Source organism: Danio rerio, chromosome 2 (assembly GCF_052040795.2).
Source record: "Danio rerio strain M-AB ecotype USA chromosome 2, GRCz13ab, whole genome shotgun sequence".
NCBI classification, from domain to species: Eukaryota; Metazoa; Chordata; class Actinopteri; order Cypriniformes; family Danionidae; genus Danio; species Danio rerio.
The window spans coordinates 49,337,501-49,354,384 of NC_141022.1; the positions used below are offsets into that span (position 1 = coordinate 49,337,501).

At 37.2% G+C, this 16,884-nt stretch overlaps 1 protein-coding gene across 3 annotated transcripts in view; it reads left to right on the forward strand.

Annotated features, from left to right (window-relative positions):
• gpc5c (glypican 5c) overlaps positions 1 to 16,884 on the forward strand; it is a 276,595-nt gene that overhangs the window by 108,028 nt on the left and 151,683 nt on the right. For all 3 annotated transcript variants that reach the window (XM_087241345.1, XM_087241343.1, XM_087241344.1), the window contains one exon: positions 675 to 797. In XM_087241345.1, the coding sequence (XP_087097471.1) occupies positions 675 to 797 (123 nt within the window). The remainder of the gene's footprint in view (positions 1 to 674; positions 798 to 16,884) is intronic.

Here is a 16,884-nt window from a genome sequence, read left to right on the forward strand (position 1 = left end):
GTTTGTTTATTCAATTTTCCTCTATTTTTATTGGATATTTGCAATTAGTTGAAACTGTAACATTAGTTATAAAAGAATATAGGAAGTTTTTATTTATTTATTTGCTTTTGTTTGTTTGTTTGTTTGTTTGTTTATTTGTTTGTTTATTTATTAGATCTTTCCTATATATATATATTTTTTGCAAAAGTTGATAGTGTTGCATTAGTTGCAAAATGATATAGGAAGTTTTATTTACTTATTTTATTTTCCTCTATTTTATTGGATTTTTTAAAACAGCTTTTGACATTAGTTACAAATGGATATAGGATATTTTTATTTTTATGTGTATTATTTATTTTATTTTATTTCATTTTACCTATTTTTTCTATTTGTAGTGGAATTTTGGACGACTTATTTTATTTCAGTATTTATTTAAATAGTAAAATTCTATTTTATTTAACTTTTACAATAGTGTCTCATTTTGTTACATTAATTAATACACTTGTTAACATTCTCTCCAATATGTTTTTACAGCAACTACCAAAATAATACTTTGTGTTTGTCTCAAAACACTTTCCTAAAGCTGTTGTTAGCAGTAGAATTAGTCTCTGTGTTTTATCTTTCAAAGCTTTTTAATCCCAACATTTATTACTCATGATATGTATGTGTTGTTTATTTGTGGATTTGTGTTGTAGTGAGTTTACAATCTACATCTCCCGATATAAGTCCTTCTACGCCATGCTTCCTGATATGTTGTGTGATGGAGAGAAGGTCGTCGATGAGTTCTCATGTTGGAGTGGAGATGATGTGGTGAAAAGGTAAGACATTCATTTTGTACAGATAAATGACAGCATAACCTCTGATTTCGAGTCTAGATCGGACCAAAGAAAATGACTTTTTCCCTTGCTTTAGTTGGTTTTGCATGTTAGCATGATCACCCATGAAGCTGATCTGTTGGGTTATTTAGACGGGTTATTTAGTCGGGTGTTCGACACTTCATCTTAACCAGGTTGAAAGACAAGCTTAGGCTGGTTTAGCCCCCTGGCTGTCACTGTTCTGCCACCGAAAGGCTTAAATATGACTTTTCTTTGCAATTATGTCCTAATCCAATCATGATACATTATATATTGTTGGAAATGTCTTCTGAATACATATTTTACCACAGTTTTTGTTATGTAGGAAGATTAAAACACAGTTACTGTTACCCTAACATCTGTGAGACCATTTACGGTTACATTTGAAAAGTTCAGATGCAAGAACCAAATGCTATCTAAAATTTTCTTTCAAAATTTGTATTTGAAGTCTTAAAATGTCTAGTTTCCAGATCTGGTGACTGGTGATTTTTGTAAGATAATACTGAGAAACAATTACTTATTGATTTGCAACAATGATAGAGTCATAAAGCATTACTTTGCTACAGCAATCCAGATGTAAAATTTAGTGTAGAATGTAAAATTTAGTTTAGATGTTTTAAGAGCTTAATTCAGATCAAATATTAACAGAATATCACAAATATTGTCAAAGTTATGAAAAAATACAGTTAGTATTCCTCCAAAATATGGGGTGGGGGGTCACCCATGTATGATCAGAAATGGAAACTGGATGTCATCCGGTGGTAATGTTTGGTATTGCAGCCAAACGAAATCTTATTGAAAGCTAATTTTTTGAGATTTCAATTTTAAATTTGGAACATGATTTGTGCAGATATTTGCTTACTATATTTTAAGTATTATAATAAGATATACAAGTTTTTATTTGTATTATTTTCATAAACATAAAGGCATTTGTTTTAGTTAACTTTTTTCACTTCAGCTAAAATCTGACATCTGTCTTTTTTTAAAATCAGATCAAGCTTAAATATATGCACCAAAGATTGGCAGATGTTTAAGCTGAATATGATATTTTCATGTATGTGTTAAAAGTGGGGGTGACAATTAAGTGGTTAAATACCTTTGCACTGGTTTTGCACTGCTGAAAAAGCTTGGAGTTATACATTTCGCAGTTTGCCAGCTCCCATCTGGCTCGGGTCTGGTATGTGTATTTGGTCTTTTAAGAACAAAGAAACACATCGTTGCAAATAATCAGTCAGGAAAGTACAGATGGAAAAGCCAAACACACCCACAGAGCCCCACCATTAACAAGAAATTACCTTTGGGCCACACTGACTGACTCCTAATAGATTTATAACAAATCCGTTGCCCCTCAGAGGATAAGTGTTTACTTTAGAGTGGATGTCTGGCTCCAGTTTCATGCCTCAAAAGATAACTCACCCTAACGACCAATGATAAATGACTAAACCGATGTCAGGTAACACAGAGGAGTGCAGTTGCATTGACACTCAGGAGATGTTGAAGTTTGTCAATTTCTTTGTTTCTTCTTCTTCTGTCTCTCACCAAATTCTCCAAGTTTTGGTAAAGCACCAAGACTGTTTTGCGGTGTTTGTGGCCCAGCGATGTCTCTTTCTCTCACATCCATCACTCTCTCGTTCTCAGAGAGGTCACGCGGCACATCGACGGTCTGTATTTCATTTCCCCCATTGGCTCCACTTCTTAAGCACCGTCAGCAGAACATGCAATTATGACAATATTCTCTCTCTTTCGCTCCTTCACTCGCAATCATTCTGTCCTCTTGTGCCCAAATGTGGTTTCTGCCTCATTCCAACTGTCTCTACTAGCAACCGACCAAATCCTGGCCATCAACAATGCAGAAGATGACTAGAAATAATCTTCGAAATGATTAGCCCTCCTCTGAAATGTGAATTTAATCTAAATACATTAGACATAAGATAGTTTGAGGCCCCAACTACACTAATACATTTTAGTTTTACAAACACAAATGTTTTGCTGCCGGTATGCCTTCTGTCCACACTACCTCTGAGTTTTCGAGCCCTGAAAACAGAGCGTTTTGGAAACGCTGAAGAGGTCGTTTTGGTCTTAAAACGCTGCTTCTCTGGGTCAGTGTGGATAGGGAAAACTAAGACATCTGAAAACCGAGGCATGGCTGCAGACAATCACTTGGCTGATTCATTCATTGATTTTCTTTTCGGCTTGGTCCCTTTATTATTCTGTGGTCGCCACAGTGGAATGAACTGCCAACTTGCCCAGCACATTTTTACACATCAGATGCCCTTCCAGCCGCAACCCATCGCTGGGAAACATCCATTCACACTCATTCACACACACACACACACACACACACACACACACACACACACACACACACACACACACACACACACACACACTACGGACAATTTAGCTTACCCAATTCACCTATCCACATGTCTATGGAATGTCTTTGGACTTGTGGGGGAAATCGGAACACCCGGAGAAAACCCACGCAAGCGTGGGGAAAACATGCAGACTCCACACAGAAACGCCAACTAACCCAGCCAAGGCTCAAACCAACAACCTTCTTGCTGTGAGGTGACAGCACTACCTACTGCGCCACGCGTCCTTGCTGATTTGTGCTTTTCCCCAATATTAAGTTCAGTCTTGCATCCTTTCCTTAAGTTCAGACTTTGCAAGTTTGATATAGAAAACAAACTCCAGAGGACACATGCGTTAAATCTTTAAAGGTAACAAAGTGCGTTATAACATAATGTTTAATTGTTTCACAATTTTAACAATAAAATGAAAACATAATATAAGGAACTGCCTATGTTCATTTTAATATTAGCAACTTAACAGACACCAAAAACATTAAGGCTCGTGTTGCTAAATATTTATGATTGTGAGTTTCACTTCATGCATATTTATGACAAAACGAAGCCTATAACATAACTGCCTCCTTTCATTTTCATTGAAAAATACAAAGCATACCCTGTCTCTTTTGCTGAATACCAGTTTTCAGTAATAATAAATAAATAATCAATCAATAATACAAAAAGTTTATACAATATTGGAAAATAAAGGCAAGCAATCAATCAAATGTGCAGAATCGGTGTACGTGGTTACATAAATTCATATATTAACTTATCTTTGCACTCAGCCAAAACACGTTACCTGAGAACAATTGATTCAAAATACCAAAGAGTCATTAGATATAGACAAATTAAATATTATATTTAACAATTATAGTTAGAAGAGATCCAGCAGTAGATCCTTGATTAACAATTCAGTGTGCACTGCACTCACCTGGGGAGGTGTGCTCAAAGCACCCGCTCACTGGCTGGGGCTCAGATGTCCGCATACACTGCATCACATGATAGAGTGAGTGTGTAGTCCCGGGATGTGCGTTTTCAGCAGTGTAGTGTAGATGGAGATATTTTCAGAAACGCTAGGTGAAACGTATTTTGCCAAGATGACAGTGGATAATATTTTTTTCTAGTTATTTTGCAAGATATTCAACTTAAAGTGTAATTTAAAGGCTTAACTAGGTTATGTTACCTAGGCAAGTTATGATAATTAAACAAGCTATTGATTAACAGGGGTTTGCTCTGTAGCCAATGGCTAATAATATTGACCTTTAAAAAAAAAAAAAAAAAAAAAACTTTTTTGTTTTACAAAAATGAGAAACTGCTTAAAGATTTTTCCCAGAAAAAAATATGCTAGAGGAAATGTTGTGGAAATACCCTTGGTCTGTTAAAGAGCACTTGGGAAATATTTGTAAAAGTGAAAAATTAATTAATTAATAATTTAGAATTTTTTTTCATTAATTTTGAAAATTAATAATTTTGACTCCTACTGTACATGTTTCTCTTCCATGTTGATGCACAATGCATTAAAATACTGGTGGTACTATAGTTACAAAATAATTGGGTGTAGAAAAAATTTCATTCAGAAATTGGCAAAGAAACAATTATAAAAATCCGTTCTACTGTGTCTCGAACTGAATATGGTAGAGAAAGATTTGTGTTCTGTAGAAATTGCATTCTCTTACAAACCCCTTTATTAGATACTTCTTGCGTGTACTGGGTTGGAACTAGAGGTCTTCACAGGTCCAGAAGCGCGAGGTCTGACCCAAGACTCAAGTGGATTAAGATCTAAGATTTCAATTTGTTCCTTGGACATTTGGTCATGTAGGTTATTACATGCCTCAGGTCTTGGGTGATTGAAAATAAATGTGCATTTCTAAATGAAGCTGGTCAGACCCAATTCTTTAAACAGAGAGTCATTTTAACCTACAATAACAACCAAACTCTTCCGAAATAAGGTTTCAGAGATCACATTTGCTGACTAATGAGTGACATTTAACAAATTTATATGATACAACTTAGGGGTGGTACAGTGCCTTAGTGGTTAGCAATCTCGCCTCACAGCAAGAAGGTTGCTGGTTCGATTCCCGGCTGGGCCAGTTGGCGTTTCTGTGTGCAGTTTGCATGTTCTCCCCGTGTTCATGTGGGTTTTCTTCAAGTGCTTTGGTTTCCCCCACAGAGATATGCACTGTAGGTAAATTGGCCGTAGTGTATGAATGTGAGTAAATGCGAGTGTATGGGTGTTTCCCAGTACTGGGTTGCAGCTGGAAGGGCATCCGTTATGTAAAACATATATGCAACACTCTAACCACTAGACCACACTAACCGCTATTGGCACTGACAAAAGTATAATTTTTTTTGACGCTGTTTTTTATTATTAATACTTGGTAAACTCTGCACTGGTGAATCATTACTATAAGGCAGGAATGTGTATTAAAGCAAGAAAGGATGATTTGGGTTTCACGTTGACTTGAAGCAGCGTGTAAGATCTGTGATCTCCAGTAAAAACACACACTGCACTGCAGCCTCCAAAAAACAAATGTGTTTTATTCACCCACGTTTCTGCCTTTTTTCCTACAGTGCTTTCACAAATAATCAGTCTTCAAAAAATTGGCATAAGAAAAATCTGCATTTCCAAAAGAACAGTCAGTCGGCAACGATATGCAAGATATTACTAACATTTTGTAGTCTGATTGGAGTGAATGTCCAATGCTGTTTATACCAGTTATAGAAACCACATAAAACCACTTAACTTTTTTTAAAAGTTAAAAGTGTGGCTTAAATCATGCAGCGTCTTTGTCTGTGACTCACACTGGATGTTCTTTCACATTTGGGTTGGTGTTACTCCAAGCAGCTCCCTGCCGTCTTCAACCGTCTAGCTTTGGATCCTCCTAAAATCCATCTATTTTTCACCACAACTTTTTGCTCAGTTGGATGGTTTGGTGTGGTGGTTAAAGATCTGGGCTTGGTACCAAAAGGCTCTAGGTTCAAATCGCACAAAGGACAATTCATGGCCCATCGTAATGCTCTTCAGCACACTTTTGTTATGGCTACTTAAATGGTTTTTACATGCCAGAACTTCCCTCTGCTCTGTGAACATACAGACTGATTGATAATCTCACGTTCCAGATTAGATTGTAGTTTTTATTAATCTGAGATATGAATAAGGTTGGTATCAGAGCTCAAGTATGTACTGAATAAACCTGCTAACCTCTAAAGGATTTAGACATTTTCATCTGTTCTATGTGAGCATTCAGTTCTGGGCACATTTGTCAATTGCAATCCATACTTTAAAAACATAAATTTTTAAATTATCATGCACTTTAAATTAACGTGTAAAAAACATCTACTTTTCAATATTGAGCTGTGAAAAAAGGGGGCTCTATTTTAACGATCTAGGTGTATAGTCCAGTGCGCATGGCATAGTTCGAATCCACTTTTGCCATTTTGAGGATTAAAAATACGCTTTGCGCCTCGGTGCATGGTCTAACAGTTTTGTGCTTATTCTCTTATCATCTGCCATTCCCTTTAAGAGTCAATTGCATCCCGCCCTGGCAAGTTTTCTATTTACATGTTGAATTTTGTAAGTGGAAAAACTGAACGCTTCAGTAGCAAGAAAACAGTTAAACCAACGCAATCTTTTTGATTTAGTGGGTAATTCGTATGAATTCATACCATCTAAGTCGTACAATTTAGTATGATTTGCTCATCACCCAATGACAGTTGGGGTTAGGGGTGGGGTTGGGTGCCACGCCTCCTTTTTAAAATCGTACATTTTCATACGACTGAACTCGTACGAATTCATACGAATTAGCTACTAAACTGACAAAAAGTAAAATACTTGCGTTTCCTCGCGAGATTAGGCTGGTTAAACAGACCATCAGCAGCACGAGGATAAAGAATGGGGCTCCTTCATTCAGCCTCTTTACTTTCTCTTCAATTTTACTCTTTATTTTACTCCTTTACTTTCATGAATAAGGAAACGGTGTTGTACACTCTCTACTGAAGACATCCATTAGTCTACGTATTTAATTTAGTTCGTTAAGAGCAAAGATTTGTTTCAAAACTATTTCTAAATTCAGTTCCAATTTCCAGCAAATGAATACAGAAACAATAATAATGAAGTGTAGTCAAAAAAACTGAGTTATCCAAACACAGGTTGTATTCTTATGCCCCATAGTGATGCATATATCTGTCCACCTGTCTGGTTTTGGAGATCTAAACTTGTTTTTTATTGAAAAAAATATAAATATTCATGTAATAAATAATACTGCTAATAATAATACTAACATTATACAAATGTTAATAGTCATGAACAAACTGAAAAAAGCCCCCCGAGATAAAAAAGGCATGGAGGTAGTGGAGGCAAGTCTTGTCTTGTTGATATGATTATAAGCATTACTATGGAGACGTGGCTGTCAATTAATCCGGTGGGCGGGGTCTACCACTTTCTTTTGTCACGTTGCGGTGGGCCTCAGAATTGCAAGGATTTGGACATTAAAAAAAAAAAAAAATTTTTTGTTTCTGTCACTCTAATATGACTGTGGACACACTATACCTGCACACAGTCCTGTCCAAACAGCTTCCAAAAGAAATATTGTAAACATGTATACATGTAAACCTAAATTGCACACTCAGCAGACAGCATCAGGATATCGATGCAAGCAGTATACATCTGTTTGACTGATTTAGCCTCTAAATGAACAACCCAAAAGAAGTCTGCTGTCAGTGTTTCACTTCTTTGATAAACAGAGCAGACTCAGAGTAGAGTGAACCCTGGACTGTGTGAGCGGCTCTGAAGGTGAGGTGTGGATGGGCTCATCCTGCAGATGAATGCAGGAGGTCTCTGAGGGGCCGCTGGGTTGAATCTGGTTCCCCTGCGGCCTGGAGCCCGAACAAAGGGCCTCCTGTGAGCTCTGTGTGGGAAACAGTGGAGGAGAGAATCCCAACGCCCAGCCTGGGAATGTGCCCTCCAAATACATGGAGCAAAACTCATACAGAGAGAATAAATATTGCACGCGCACACACACACACACACACACACACACACACACACACACACACACACACACACACACACACGTGGATGTGTGGATCTCTACAATGGTGTCACGTTCACTTTTTCATCAGTCAAGTCTATGGCCAGCACATGCATAAATCACTTCGAATTTAAAGATATAGATGGTTCGATACATATTGATACTGAAATAGTTGTAGTGATATGAAATCACATTTATGCAATATCGATACCTGCCTCACTTTCTCCATTTCATCTATTTTGATCTGTTCAAATCTAGAGAAATGAGCTAATTTTAACTCGTGACACAGACTGTTGTGTCGCCATGCAAATTATTTCAAACCCCCTCGTTTCCGGTTTAGTTTTATAGAACAAATATACAAAATATAGAACAGAATATGCCAAAGATGCTTTATTATGTTGTGTGTTGCATAGAGCAGCATTATAACGGAGAATCAAAATGTGTTTAGTATGATGAAACAAACAGAAGCGGTGCGATGTGGGATAATAAAAGTAGGAAAGTAGGATGTAAATGAAGACCACAACTCTCATGATTCCAAACTCAGTCACAGCATCATCAAACTACACCTCTGTTTGTTGTAAATATGCGCCTTCCAGTGACAAAAATTATATATTGAATATATATATATATATATATATATATATATATATATATATATATATATATATATATATATATATATATATATACAGCATATGTACTGAATTATTTAAAGTGATATGATATCACATTTATGCAATATTGATACCTGACTCGCTCTATTTGTTTAATCTGATGTGCAAATAAAATGTTTGATCTGTTTCATTTATTTGTGTTAATTGGCTGTAATTTGCTTATTTGCTATTATACTTCCTCTACTGGTGAAAATACTCTGCCATTAAGACATGTATAAATACTGTAATATGAATTAATAGTGGCAATATTTCCATATGGTATGAGAAATTAGATCAATTTACAGTATATAAGAAGAGTTGCAAAAGCTAGACGCCACTTTCGTCAAAAATGAGCTAATGACATTGAGCGAAAGCTTTAGGCACGTACAGTAGTACACGATCAACAAATATTTTTGCTTCAATTCCCAGTGTCAGCACATTCAGAAATAACAGTGTGTTTGCAAAAGTCTCTAAACGCCACTTGCCTTGACAACAAAAGGCGATATGTCCTGAGAACCAATCAGAAGGCGCAAATCAAATGATATGTTTTTAATGTGGCAGTGTGCTGATATGCTGGCTTTTTTTGCGGAGATTGTTTTATTCTGCCTTGGATTAAGATTTTAAAAGATGGAGTTTGATGAATCATTCAGTTATTTTCCTTCTGCTTAGTCCCTGGTTTATCAGGGGTCACCACAGCGGAATAAACCACCACTTGACAGATTTATGTGTTTTTAATTTTAGGTGCTTTGGTAAAATAATTTCTAATTTCATCTTTAGTGATTTTTCAACTAATTGCAATGTCTTGTTCCTATAGGTGGATTTACAGGTGTCTGCAAAAAAAGCACAAGTGGAGTTAGCTGGTTTTAACACAAAAGAAAATCTACCCTGTTAAAAACCAAAGAATTGTCTAAAGTGACATTTTTGAAAAAAAAATAAAAATAAATAAAATGTTTACCAGCTACCAACCTTTTCATTATATATAAAGCTTATCCATCCATCCATCCATCCATCCGATATTTTGCAATATCTACCCTCGTACAGCCTCTTCACTCTTGTGTTTTACTCCACCCACACAAGCTGCAAGTAGAGGACCTCAGTTAGACAAATATTACAGCGGTTGGAAAACATAATTTGCTTTTTTTTAGGCAAGGATGTAGTTGTTTAGATTTAAGGATATTGCCTATTTTAAATATTTATAATTTCAGAGATACATTTTAAGTCGGTCTCTCTCTTTTGTATGTTGTAGTGCTGTATTTATCTCATGGTAATTGTAGTGTATTGAGTGTGAAATGGGACTCGCACATTAGGAATGTATGTATTTTGTGTTGGCCATTCATTGTATAACGTTGAGTTAGTTTTTGGTTGGCAATCTGTTTTTCTAATGAGGCTTTTATTTTTGTTACTGCAGATTAATTCAGTAAAAGCAAAGAAAGAAGAATTGTCCGCATGTGTTTAGCGTTTTTCCTTATCGCAATCACAACAGTAGTCTGGTAGTGTTCGGGTTGATTTAGCTTTTTTGAGGTTTAATTATTGTGATATCTCGATTGTAACAGAGAAACACTGGGAAATCTCTGTAGACTGATGGCATTGGCATGTTCACTTTAGACATTTTGCTGGAGAATCATTCAAACACTAGCTCCAAAGTGATGCTGGTGAACTAGTAACGGTTTCTGCTGTTCTGAAGTCAGCTGCAGATGTGAATGAACGGCTGAAGAATGTAGTTCCTAATTCAAAAAGAATGTTTAGACTCTGTGTTTGATTTTCTTTTTTAATATACATGATTGTGCCGTCGAACTGTGATAATGTTCATAGCTCTTTTATGCTAGGCTTCTGGAAATACTCAATGTTCAATATCAGACATGAAACCAGTCACAAAACCTTTTGTTTTGCGTATACATGGGTGTATTTGTGGGTCTGTCTATGCGTGTCCATCTTCTGGTCATGGTTCTGGTGGTCTTGGGGTTGTTCGGTCAGAGATCTGGAATACCACTGATTTTATGCCCTCACGACAAACCAGTTGTTTACCATTGACGCATCTGGAAAGCATTGAGTAGGCCTGATCTGCTCTGCCTCTCTCTCTCTCTCTTGTTCCTTGTTCTGTCTCTTCCTCTGTGTGTGGCCCTCATCCACAGATCACACGCCAACGAGACGTACTTAAAGTCGTCTTCAGGCTGCCATGGTGTTGATAATTTGGGTTTTATGTGTGTGGGGGTTGAGGGAAATGCTAGCAGAGGGGATGGTGATTAGCAATGAGTACTTTTTGATTAGAAAAAAATCCAGTTGCTTTTTTTATTGAGATATTTATTCATTATTGGTCCAAAATTTGTGAAAAGGCTTTGATCTCATCATCTGATCTTTCTATCTTGTTTTATTTTTTTATTTATTTATTTTAATGTTTGTATTAGTTGAAATGGGACAGCATGGGAGAATAGACAGGAAATCATGGTAGGGGACAGATTAAGGGGAATTGGACCTGGAATGCACATTTTATTTTATTTGTTTAAATTAAATTAAATTAAATTAAATTAAATTAAATTAAATTAAATTAAATTAAATTAAATTAAATTAAATTACATATTTTTTATTTTATTTTATTTTATTTATTCATTTATTTTGTTTATATTTTATTCTGTTTTTTATTGTTTTAAATAAAATATAGTGATGGATTGAGTTTTATTTTTAATATATTATTTATTAATACTAAAAAAACACTTTAAATAACCAATGCTGTTATTTAAATTAGTTCACATTATTACATATTTGTATTTGTGTGTGTGTACACTTGTTTTTATATTCCGGTTGGGACTTAAACCAGAATGTGTGTGTACTTTGTGTGAATGTAAATATGTTGTGTGTGTGAGAGAGAGAGACAACATGTTGTTGTTTTATTTTATTGTTTTGGATATATTCACTTTTTGATAACTACATAAATGTAAGTATGAGTGTGTGATTAGTGGTTATATTGAGCTGAGTGCACACTGGGATAAAAAGGACACACGACCCATTCCCATGACCCATGTTCATATGCTGACCAGAACACAAACACACACAGAGGCTAGTTTTCAGTAGCTTATTGTCTTCAGTCTGTACAGTCACACAATAACCAACAGAGAAAAAGTACTTTGCTTTCCATCACATTTATAGTCAGTTTTGGGTATCAGTGTGTAAAATGATCTTTAATCGGTTGTTTTCTTGGTTGATTGGCTCTGACGAGCATGTTTGCAGTTCCCTGTTGATGCTTGTTTTTTCTTCTCCTGCTTTTGTTCTAATTAACAGCAGTGTTCCCTTGTCTTTGTTATGCTTTGTATGTGCTCTAGAACCCATGAGACTAGTACGTTCTGGAACGTGCTGCTGGCGAAAGGACAAAAACAATCCTCCCCTTATATAAGACCCTGAATTTAATTATCTGAATCAACCCGGGGAGGGACATAGACAATTCTGTTGCACATTTCATTCCAGAGACGCACGGCTGAATCGGATCCCACAACATCACCTCAGGGCCCTTCAGATAGGATCCACACGTGCTGTTGAAAATCAGAAGTCCGTACGAGAGATGGGCAGGACATTACAAGCTCATCCATGCCGAGCTGTAGTGCAGACGCTGAGTTCATCTGGGAGTTGCTCGGTCTGCTTGGTTTTTTTGACCTCATAGAAAATGAAAACAAGCGGAAAATCTGTTAAATGTGACATGGCAAGACAAAAAGAATTTTGAAAATGTTATCGCTTTCCATTTGGCTAGACCACAAACTTTTCCCCCTGGCTGGTTATTGGCCACAAGTTGTCGTGTTAGCAATTATTGGATGGATGTTTTTTTTTTTTTTTTAATGTGAATATGTTATGGAGTGAGTTCTCATAGCCAGTGGTGAGGTCAGAAGTTGAAGTGGATTTTGGTGATGAAGGGTGGAGTTCAGTGCCCACTTTTTAGGCAAGAGGGAGTATCAATGGATTAACATGCATATAAATACTTTTAAATTTGAGATGATTGACAAGTTTATTTCACATTAAGGTTTGCCAGGGTTTCGTAAGAAAACTAGCCTAATTGTCAATGTAAACTAGTCCATAACTAGCACAATTACTAGTCAAAATCAAGCCAATGGCCAATCAAATTAAGTCTAAAACTAGCCTAATGGCCTGTCGAAATTAGTTAAAAACTAGCCCAATGGCTGAATAAAACTAGCCCAATGACCAGTCAAAACTAACCCAGTGGTCGGTTAAAACTGGTCCAATCGCCAGTCAAAATTAGTCCAATGGCTAATAAAACTAGCCCAATGGCCAGTTGAAAGTAGACCAAAACTAGCCCAATGGCCAGTCAAACCCAATAGTTGATAAAAACTACCACAGTGGGCAGTCAAAACTAGTCCAATGACTAATCAAACTAGCCCAATGGCCAATCAAAACTAGCCTAATGTCCAGTCAAAACTAGCCTAATGGCCAGTCAAAACTAGCCCAATGGCCTGTCAAAACTAGTCCGATAGCTAATCTAACTAACTAAATGGCAATTCAAAACTAGCCCAATGGCCAGACGAAACTAGCCCAATGCTTGATCAAAACTAACCAAATCCAATCTAGTCCAAATCTAGCTTAATGGCTTGTAAAAACTAGTCCAAAACAAGTCCAATGTCCAATCAAAACTAGCCAATGGCCAGTCTAAACTAGCCCAGTGGCCAATCAAAACAAGCTCAATAATATAAAAACTGAAAATATGCCACCGCCCGTTGGTGAAATACATTTTAATATACTCAGTTTCTTCTTTGAAAATGACTGTATATTAATAAATATAAAGGTGGTAGTTATACATGCTGTGTCATGTGAAATGGATAAGGCAAATGCAAAACAATTCTGATGGAGGTGAACTATTCCATAAGATATTCAACATATTCCTAATTAAGTTGTAATTGATGGAATTCCATCTGTAGATTACATAAAATTATTATTATAGCAACAACCCACATAATATGTTTGAAAGTAGCACATAATTGGCCATAGTTGGGCTAGTTTTGACTGGCCACTGAACTGGTTTTGGCCTAGTTTTCACTGGTCATTGACCAACTTGTGGCCAATAACCAGCCAGGGGGAAAAGTTTGTGGACTAGCCAAATTAAAACTGATAACATTTTCAAAATTCTTTTTGTCTTGCCATGTTAGATTTAACAGATTTTCCACTTGTTTTCCTTTTCTATGAGCTAAAAAAAAACAAAAAACATATGTACCAAACAGGGCACTCAAGTGGATCTGTCATCTGACACATGCACAAAAATAGATCTGGAGCTGCACATTTTTACATTCAGTAAACATGTAGGTTGAGTCACATATTTCCAATGAGTCTGGGCTGAAAAATAGAGAGATGCATAAGATTATGTAGTGCAAACACTGAGACATAGTACAGAGCTCATTCACTAAAAGAACAGCTAAACAGATCATCATCACGAATTTGCATTTGATCCATTGTTTCCCAATATTGTAAATCCATGTAAATATATTTGTGTTGCCAGTACATTTGTGGCTTAAATGTGGCTTCTCCACGGTGTAAAACAGCCTTAAACTGCTTCAAAATGCAGTCCGCTGTCGTTGGCCCCCCACTTGCTGTGGTTGTGATGCTGGGAAAGCGATGTTGAGGTTAGACCTCTTAGAACTTCAATTGAAAACCCCTTTAGCTTGTTTAATTGAAAGACAGGACTGTTTCCCATAGTCACCATGTTAAGCGTTAGAGTTTCCCCCATTCCTTTTCAAGACAATGAAGCGATAAATTCAACAACATTACATCATCTACTCCACTTTTTTTCTAGCTAAGTCACAAGGAGCTGTGTGCTTTCGCACAGGACAGTGCAGCCATGAATCAAAGCAGTGATGGTTCGCTGAGAAAGATGCACAGCAAACAGTGAACTGGATGGTAGAGACTCTGAGTCATCAAACAGCATCTTGGAAATCAAATAAATAGGAGAGATGGGGATCAGAAGCGAGCCCCAGAGGAGATGAAAGGGATGGGCTTTCTGACACTCTCCCCGTGGGCAGATCAGAGAGCCAGAGGAGCAGATCCTGAGAGAGAGAAAAACTCTCTGGGAGAAAAACTCAGAGCGCTGACCTTAAAGACGCTTCCTGTTCCTGCTTCTGCTCGCTTCATTAGTGACTGGAGGAAACAATATGAGGATAGTCTTGCTCAAATAACCAGCTAAGAGCATGTCCAGAAGGGTTTGTGCTGGTGGACTAGCCATAACCATGCAGTCAACTAGCAAAACTTGAAGCTAGTTTGCCATAGTTTTAAGAAACCTTGGGCAAAAGCAGCATGGGAAATCCAACAGGGGCCTATTGTGGAAATGTGCCCAGGGTTACTTTTTGAGAACTTACAAATATGTGCTCGCTGGTACATATGGGTGCAGTATGTGTGTAAATTAAAAACTATGGGACGGTATGGCTTTTCCATAGTGATTGTTTTGCTTGGTAACTCACCACAAATGGTGTCAGACTTTGTACTCCAAATTGGAGTGATCTGAGGTTCAAATACAGTGAAGGATGTTTCCAGAAACCAGGTAAAACGAAACCTATAAAGCAGTGTGTGATGCTTTTTAAGCTCAAAATGGCTTTTCTATTATTGACCTTATTCTCCGCCAATGAGCGGGCGCTGCCATTAAAAAAAAATTTTTCTCGAGACTTCCGGTCTCATTCACTTCCATTCATTTTTAGACATTAAAAACTGCTCATTACGCTGCTTGATGTTGCAATTTGACATTTCTTTGTCATATTATTCTACTTGGTCTGTATAGTCATGCAAACATTTGTTTGTAGAGCAAGTAGTTTGACCGTTTTCTGCCGTTTATTATTCCGAGTCATTTCTCCCATAGGCGATTGAATCGGAAGTTCTAAGACAATCGCGAAAACAGGCGCATTTCCGCATTTTAGAATAAGGTCAATAGTTTGCTTTTGAAAACACTTTCGGTTGGATTTAGGGAAGGGGGTGGGTTGGTCAGCATCAAACTGATATAATAAGCACTATGACAAGCTGACTGTCTTTTCTTTCATATGTGCTTGAAAGGAATGTTGAGAATTCCAGTAACGTCAGTCCCTGGTAGATTTATGAGAAATAGCTTGTATGAGAAAACATGCCCCTGTAACGTATTTGACATTGTTAAAAATGTACATAGCGCCCACTAATGGGTTTTTGAGAACAAAAACTGCTAGAAGACCCAGTACAGGGTGTTTTTTTCAACAGCTTCTTCTCCTCTTCAGTGTCAGTATATTGCGCACAAGCAATCTGAAAAAATTAACTGTTCAATGAAGTTGTTGTTTTTGTTTTATGTGTGCACAAAACAATTCTCATGGTTTGATAATATTCAGTTTGAGCCACTGAAGGCATACGGTCTGTTTGGAGGAGATTCATTTGGTATTTTTTCTGGACTTTGAACGATTCAGGAAGCGTACTGTCTGTGGGGGATGAGGGAGCTGACAGATTTCATTTAAAACATTTTAATTTGTGTTTCGAAGATGAACGAACATCTCAGGGGTTTGAAATAAAATGATGGCGAGTATTGCCAATAACGTAACTCACTTTTTGGGTGAACTGACCCTTTGAGTTAAGTTGAGAAGCCTTGTGAGGGCACAGCAGGTCTATTCATCTGGGAGGAGATGGAAAGAGAGTGAAACGAGGGAGGAGAAGGTAGACGTTATGAAACAAAAGCTCATATTTGTTTTCGCAGAGTAAATGAAAGGCCCGTCCCAGCGGCGTCCTTGACCTCCACCTCCACCCTGCTTTGTATGACTCAAACACTGGTGTCATCTCACTGTCTGTATAAGCTTGAGTCCTTCTCCAGACACACACACACACACACACACACACACACACACACACACACACACACACACACACACACCGTCCTCCAGATGGGCTCCAGAAACACCATCCTGCCGCCCGACTCACTCTCTGATGACACATTCCTTTATTTCGTGAGAGTTACGACGTGGGTTTGTCCTCCTTCCTGAACGCCCCCGTTTATCCTCAGTAATTAATGATGGCAGACCAAACG